Source organism: Helianthus annuus, chromosome 10 (genome assembly GCF_002127325.2).
Source record: "Helianthus annuus cultivar XRQ/B chromosome 10, HanXRQr2.0-SUNRISE, whole genome shotgun sequence".
NCBI lineage: Eukaryota > Viridiplantae > Streptophyta > Magnoliopsida > Asterales > Asteraceae > Helianthus > Helianthus annuus.
This window is the reverse complement of record NC_035442.2, coordinates 169,481,891-169,489,800: the sequence shown is the minus strand read 5'-3', so window position 1 is coordinate 169,489,800 and position 7,910 is coordinate 169,481,891. Positions and strand designations below refer to the sequence as shown.

Sequence of the window (7,910 nt, the reverse complement as noted above, 5' to 3'; positions counted from 1 at the left end):
CAACTAAATTCAAAACTACATATTTGGGATAGATTATTTATGAAATTGTAGAAGCATGCTTTAACCAAATTGCATAAAAGGTTGTTAAAATTGAATCATACCTTTGCTATGATGATATTCAAAAGCTCAAGGTCTGATTTGGTGGCAAGTTCTGAATGCTTAACATCAAACTGCATCAGATGCAACAAATAAACGAAGGATTGAAATATGAATACAAACAAAATGCTTCATATGAACCATAATATAGGGTGGAGTTATTGTAAAAAAGACCAAAAGTGTGAGAAAGGTAAGAAAGAATCTCAACCATTAGATCTAAATTAATTGAAAAGGGTAAGATTGTAAATGCATTAACAAATTCAAATATGGTAATCCTTGATTTAAGGATTTGGAGAGAGAAAATCCTTGATTTAAGGAATATAACCGTCCATAACATTATTCATTTTAATTTTTTTTGCATCATTCACAGAATCAGAGCCATGTTCATGACATGGTGTTTTAAAAAATTCATAGTTCAATTCATGGTGTTTTTACGAAAATAATATAACACCATTCAGTAAACAAAAAAATAACACCATTCATTACACAAAATAACACCATTCAATACAAGATATAACACCATTCAGTAAACAAAAAAGAACACCATTCAGAAACAAAATAACACCATTCAGAAACAAAATAACACCATTCAGAAACAAAAAAAAAAAAAAAAAAAAACCATCCAGCAAACAAAAAATAACATCATTCAGTAAACAAAAATAACACCATTCAGCACACATATAACACCATTCAATAAATATATAACACCATTCAATAATTATATAACACCATTCGATAACTATATAACACTATAAACAAGATATAACACTACAAATGACTTATAACACTATAAATGACTATAAAACACTATGAATGGTATATAACACCATATTACCATTTTCTAACTCTGTATAACACTACAACACATCGTTCCAGTGCCGGCGAAGACGTCGATGATTCAGAGCGGCAGAGACGTCGATGATTCAGATCGGCGGAGATCGGCAGAGATGTCAGATCGGCGGAGGAAAATCGATGGAGATCAGAACGGCGGAGATGAGATCGGTGGAGATGTCAACCGGCGGAGGAAGGCGGAGATGTTCAATCGTCGGAGTGTTAGGGTTTTAATTGAAGCAACAGATGGTGATTTGATGATGTTGTTCGTAAAATTCTGAAAGAAGAAAGAGGATCGAAATTGTAGGATTATGATTTGCAGTTTCCTAAATTCTAGTGGATATAAAAGACTATATTACCCCTACAATTTACAAATTAGTCCAAAAAATAAAAACACATTTTACAATTTGGTCCCTATTATCCCAACCATTAGATCAAAGATCTAATGGCTGAGATTCTTTCTTACCTTTCTCACACTTTAGACCTTTTTTACAGGATCCTCTACCCCATAATATATAATAAATTTAAAACCACATTACCTTATTGGCTTCAATTAGAATAATCTTCAACGTCTGCATCTATTTATCAAACTCACTAAATTTACCTCTAAATAGCCACCAAGAGATTGTTCTACAATTGAATTGAAAATGTATTAAACTTTTGATTGAAAATAAGAGCAGATGGCAAGGAGATAAAGTCTAGGGTTTGTCTCGAGAGATTGTGTATACATAACTACCATTAAGCGAATCAACGTGGGGATGATTGTGGTGTTAAGGATGATGATGCAGCAGTAGAAGAACCTAGGGTTTGACATCAAGTACGAAAACAAACAACCAACAATAAGAGAATTAAATGACTAGGGATAACTGACCTTGTAGCTTGTGACGGTAGACAAAGAGTTTTACAATTTGGTTGAAACACTGTTAACATAAACACTTCATATCAGAATCTATCTAATACCACTATCTTACTAAATTATACCCTACATATGCAAAAAGACAAAATGTATAAGTTCAGTTTCATAAGTCTTCAGTACAAAACACATCGGATTTATGCCTCGATCATGGTCGCTAGATTCGAGCATATTCTATTCATTCAATTTTATAAAAACACAAAATCATTCATGTGCATATAAACTTTCAATAACAAAAAAAGTAAATGTAAGACGTAAGGAACCGGACATGCGAGGCCAGGGGCGATGATCAAAAGCAGCACGTGCAGCTTCAACAGCCAAATCAACATCATCTTTATCTCCTTCAGCAATATCCGCTATCTTTTCTTCCGTTCTTGGATCAATCATCTCGAGCGTTTTCCCTTTTCATCAAAACAAAACCTATATATATATATATATATAGCAACAATGAATCTGAAAAAACATGTGGAACTAACGGCAAAAAGTGTACCTGAAACAGAATCGACGAACTGGCCATTGATGAAGAGCTTAGTTAAGTGTATTTTGGGTGTGGTGAGTGAAGAGATTGAGTGGCCATTGGTGTGAATCTGAAACATAATAATAATAGTGTAGTGTTGTTGGTTTTGTGTGAGTGAGGATGTAATACTCCCTTATAGACACCAAACTTTTCCCACTCAACTCAGTAAGAGTCACTCTTCTTTTATCAGAAAGCTGCAACAATAATAAGCAATACAAAAAGAGCATAATTAAGATTTCAGAGGTGTAATTAAACAAAACATGTATTCTTTTCTCAACTTATACACACTCAATTGAATACATCTTCAATCCACAACAACTTTACACAACTATTAGCCAAATTAGGGCTTCAAAACCTTCCGCCATTAAACAAAACACCAAATTAGGGTTTAAAAAGTTTCGAAACAAACAAACTTACTCTACAAACAATGAGATCTCCTTCATCATCATACTCCTTATCACCTTTACGCTTCTTCTTATCATCCTCACTATCTTCTTCTTCTTCCACTGGTTCACCTGCTTCAGTGACTTTTTCCTCAGCCTCTGCTTTAGCCTGTTGTTCCTCAAGGTACGTTTGCACGATAGTCCGTACAAGTTTCTTCCATGAAGGTTCCGATAAATCGATTCCGATCGGCTCCGATGCTAGTTTACGGACTTGATATTCTGTTGTGGAATCCATGTCGGAATTCTTCAATACTTGTAGAACTGCTTCCTCTATTTCCTTTGCTAAGGCGGAATCCATGGTTATTTTTGGTGTGTGTGAAGGAATCGGTGTGACAGTCGTCTTCTTGCACGAATTGGGTAAATGTTTAGAAGGTATTAGGGTGTAAATGTTCAGAATGGATGTTCAATAGAGAAGGGAGAGAGAGCAGAGATTTAGGTTTGAATTTCAAATTTCAAAAGTGGGCAAGATTTAGGCGGTTTAGACTTTGATCCCACTTTCTCTCTTTTAAAATGTTAAATTTCAAATTAAAATGGAATAAAAATGATATTTATGATGTAATAATGGAGTAAGCAAAGCTGACTTGGCATAGCTCATTGATTGCCAAGTAAGCTTTTCTTAGGTCAACAGCTAATCTCATTTAATAGATAAGTAAGATTAAGTCGATCACACTAAAATCACCGAATTACGTCCACTAATAGAATTCTATTTTAAAGATTACTCTTAGGCTGAGTTTTAGCTGTGTATTTTTTTTGAATGACCAACAAAATAAAAGCTCAGCTACCCGAGGTAATCCAATGGCAAAAGGCCCAAACTCACCGTCACCGGTTTTGGGGAAAACCTACCGTCCAAAGGCCTACTATGGTAAAACCCGGTTAAAATCGGATTTGAACTTGAGACTTCTGGTCTTAAACCCAAATCTTCACTTTCCCTCCGGTACAAATTAAGTTACAGCTCATCGGGTTTATCAGCTACTCTTAGGGTGGAAGGGGTGCTCCCCACGTGGGGAGTGATAACCTCTCCGCCTCAGCCAATCAGCTCATGCTATGTCAACTCCCCTCACGTGAGGAGTTCATTTCTTATTTTTTTTTCTACAAATTATGCATTAATAAATAAAAGATATTTTAAATCAAATAAAATTACATTAATAAAAAACGACATTACACTAAATTAAAATAAATAAAATTACATTAAAATAAAAAAAGACATTTTAACACTAAAACTAATTTAACTACGCGTAGTCGGAATCCGCCAATAGGTGGGTAAATCTAGTTCTCCAAAATGCTCCACGAGATCATATTTTAGTCTTCAATGCGTATCTTTATCAATGAGCTTGTTAAAAAACAGTATCATCGAAAACGGGCTCGACTGGAGGATCTCGAATGTGTACCGGTGCTATCGCGTTTCCCTCGTCTTTTAGAATCATGTTATGTATAATAATGCACATATATACAACATACCTAATCTTTTTCGCATTCATAGCACACATTGGTCGATTAAGTATACTCGACTTTGACTTTAAAACACCAAAAGCCTGTTCCACATCTTTTCTTGCCGCCTCGTGTTGCCTCTTGAACTTCTTTTCGTTCGGAATTTGAGGATATGGAAATGACTTCACAAACACGGACCAAGTAGGGTAGATTCCATTGGTAAGTAGTATCCATGCTTGTATAAGTGGTTGTTCACGTAAAATGGACATTTTGGTGCAGTTCCATTTCGTTGAGTAAGAAATAATAGATATTATTGGAGCACATTAATTTCGTTTTGTGAACCTGGTGGACCACAAAAAGCATGCCAAATCTACAAATCTTGAGAGGCCACCGCTTCGAGCATAACTGTCGGGTACTTGTGATCCACTCTCATATATTGGCCCTGCAGCTCTACGGAACACATTCTCCAAACAAAATGCGTACAATCAAGGCTACCCAACATCCCAGGAAGGTGATGTTTCTCCTCATGAGCCTGGTACAAAAAGCGCAACGTCGTGGCTTGTTGGTCTACGCAAAAACTCGGAAGCGTATAAATTACATACTGTTTCGCAAAAAATATTCTAAACACTCGCGGGAAGTCTTTTCGGCCATATTTAAATACTCGTCATTCTCGTCTGGAGGGTTACCGGTTGCAAGTTGTTTAATCGTCGATGTAAGTTTTTGCAACGGTATAAAACTTTTCTTTATTCTCCCATTCATGCCCTCTTGAAACCATAAGTTATTCGCTTGCACGTCGCTCATAATTTTTAAAAACAACCCTTATGACATACGAAACCTATGACGAAAAAATTCATCATTGTATTTGGGCTCCTTGACAAAATAATCTGCCATAAGCGTTTCGTGGCCTTTCTCTCGATCAAGACAGACATATCTTTTTTTACTAAATGTGCCTGTGTCTTCTAGTTCGGCTTGCTCGATGAGATTTTTGAAAAAAATAAGCTACTATCGCTAGAGGAAGAATCATCGTCACTAATGCCGTATGGAATAAACAGCGGTATGTCATCCACCATTTTAAAAAGTAGGGTGAGATTTTTTGGATTGTGAAAGAAATGATTTGGTTGATAGAAGTTTTGAATTGTAAGAGAAATGAGAAATGGTGTGGTTAAATAATAAGAAAATTGTAATTTTTTATAAAATCCAATGGCTATAAATCTGTTTATAACGTTCAATAATCATGCGGTGAATGCTCACCGATTTCAACCATTCATCGAAGTTTTGAGACGGCTGATAGCAATGTGTCCACGCTGAAACTCCTCTCACCGCATGACCTCCCTGCTTACGCCCTAGCAGCCTTAACTTGAAAAAGCTATAAACATTTAAATATGCATTATTTGTTTCTTGATTCTTGATGTCCTGATCAATTATCAAAAGGGCATTCAATTATTATTAAAAAGGTGTACTAGGATAATCATATAGATAATTTAATTTTGTTGAAAAGTACCTCCATGAGTTCCATCCATATCCAGAATGGCATTTGGCAAGTGGGTGGAAATGGTAAGGTACTAAATCCTATTCCATTGAGCCAACAGATCTCTGCCACGTGTCCAAGACAACCAAAAGCCCTTGTATATATACACACACTTTCCATAAAACTTCCAAACCCATAATTCAATCAAACACTTCTATTACTTCTTGTTCTTGACTATTCATTCAGAAAGAGTCATCAAGATTGAAACTTTCTTCGTTAATCTTCAACTTTTAGATCTTATCTTTTGATGGAAAGAATGAACCAACACAAGAAACAAATATTTCATGATGATCATCAAAGATCATGGGGGTTTGCTGCAAATTCAGATCAACAAGATGAAGAAACTTCAACAATCTCAAGTGAATCATCATCAGTTTCTTCATGTTCTTCATTTGAAACTGCAGATGATGCTTCATCATCATCATCTTCACTAAATTCAAATGGATCTTCTGTACTTGACTTATCGGACCTAATGGTCCAGCTACCAATCAAGTAAGTTTCTTTTCAACTTTGTATGATTTTTTTATAGGGTGTAAACAGGTTTAGCGTTTGTGAGCTATTTGAGATCGGTATATTAAAAGCTTAAATCGAAACTATATACCTATATATTATGTTATATATTATTATAATTATAATATAATTGGGTCCAACTACACGAGTATTAGGCACTCAATAGACGACTCGTATAGTTCATCTAGGAAAAGGATATATGAGTCGTATATATTTAAACGACGTGTCATGGTATCAAAAGATCATTAGGGGTGTGCTATTATCCTAAGAGGGTGTTTGGGTTTGAGTTTTGAAAATAGATTATGCGTTTTGAATAATCAGAATCAGATAATTAACAGTAACAAAACGTGATGTTGAAAGATAGTCTTTGAATTTGATTATGTTGCTTGATATCACAATAATCAGATAATCAACTATTTGAGTGTTTGGTAAATATATATTTTAAAAAAAATAAACAAGTAAAAATCCTTTTCTAAACGCAAATAATCAATTTTTGGAAAACTGCATTTTGTTGCAGTAAGGGGGGGGTCCTTTTGGAAAACTGCGTTTTGTAACTTTCTAAACGCAAGTAATCAAATTTTTTAATTTTTTTTTACCCAAACACTCAAAACTGATTATTTACGATTTCAAAACTCAATAATCTAAAAATCTCCTTCAAAACTCAACCCCAAATACCCTCTAAGTCTTGTAAATATACATAAAAATATCTATATCTATATAAATAATAAATAAAATAATTAAAAGATAATAATTGAGTCGAGCCTGACTTGTGTTTAAGCTCGATAATTACTCAAGAGCCAAGCTTACACTTTGGATGCAGAACTTGAAACGAGCCGAGCTTGAGATAAAACGCTGTGAAATTAAACAAGTCCAATTCTAGCTTAGGCGTGGACTTATCTCGATTTTCAATCAAGAACATTAATAAATACTAAACTATTTTTTTTCCTGATTGTTATTATTATAGGAGAGGATTATCAAAGTTTTATCAAGGGAAATCAGAATCATTTACATCTCTTGCAAGAGTAATGAGCATAGAAGATCTTCCAAAAAAGATAAAGAATCCATACAACAAAATGAGGAAGATGAAAGGTAACAGCAAGAGCTATGGAGGTGGTCTAGATACCTACAAGTCTCACACCCTCCCTAAACCAACTATTTCAAAGAAAGTCTCACCTTTTTTAAGGCAGAGAAGCTTTGCAAAGTCAACGCTGGTTCAAAGTCAACATAACATCTAATGGTGTTTGAAAAATTTTGAGCTAGTAAAAGATCACAGCATGTATGTAGCAGACTTGAGATTATTTCATCATAATTAAAGACTTGTAAATATTATGAAGACGGTCCGGGTTGGTTACCGGCAAATTTTCTATTAACAGAGGTATTAAAGTTACGTAACTTAACTTTTTGTTTGAGCGTATAAATTATCAGCGGTTATTCAAATCAATATAGAAGCAAAAGTTATAATTCCACTATTAAACTTGAAACTATTCCAAACTGAAGTAAACAAATCTTTTTAATAAGTAATCTATGAATTTATAAACACCCTAAATTCATCATGGGATATGTTGGAATCTGACACGATACAAGAGATAAAAGATGATTATCACTTTCATTATCACGTGAACCACTTGTTTTAAATTTATACCG

The 7,910-nt window shown here is 34.5% G+C and overlaps 2 protein-coding genes across 2 annotated transcripts; one reads left to right on the top strand and one right to left on the bottom strand.

The window, feature by feature from the left end:
* Window positions 1–2,368: 2,368 nt before the first annotated feature.
* Window positions 2,369–3,172, bottom strand: LOC118482757 (RNA polymerase II transcriptional coactivator KELP-like). Its single transcript, XM_035978410.1, has 2 exons — window positions 2,775–3,172; window positions 2,369–2,551 (listed from the first exon to the last, which is right to left on the bottom strand). The coding sequence occupies exons 1-2, from the start codon at window positions 3,096–3,098 to the stop codon at window positions 2,369–2,371; spliced, it is 507 nt and encodes a 168-aa protein (XP_035834303.1). The 5' UTR covers window positions 3,099–3,172.
* Window positions 3,173–5,867: 2,695 nt separating this feature from the next.
* Window positions 5,868–7,663, top strand: LOC110886547. The gene is made up of 2 exons (XM_022134358.2): window positions 5,868–6,248; window positions 7,231–7,663. Exons 1-2 carry the CDS (start codon window positions 6,004–6,006, stop codon window positions 7,499–7,501), a joined length of 516 nt encoding a protein of 171 aa, XP_021990050.1. The 5' UTR covers window positions 5,868–6,003; the 3' UTR covers window positions 7,502–7,663.
* Window positions 7,664–7,910: the final 247 nt, after the last annotated feature.

What these genes read in the sequence shown, in the direction of transcription:
- LOC110886547 (XM_022134358.2), top strand. Translation starts at nt 6,004, where the DNA reads ATGGAAAGAATGAACCAACACAAGAAACAAATATTTCATGATGATCAT. An exon ending in ATGGTCCAGCTACCAATCAA is followed by an intron (nt 6,249 to 7,230) that starts GTAAGTTTCTTT and finishes TTATTATTATAG; the next exon opens with GAGAGGATTATCAAAGTTTT.
- LOC118482757 (XM_035978410.1), bottom strand. Translation starts at nt 3,098, where the DNA reads ATGGATTCCGCCTTAGCAAAGGAAATAGAGGAAGCAGTTCTACAAGTA. An exon ending in GAGATCTCATTGTTTGTAGA is followed by an intron (nt 2,552 to 2,774) that starts GTAAGTTTGTTT and finishes TTATTGTTGCAG; the next exon opens with CTTTCTGATAAAAGAAGAGT.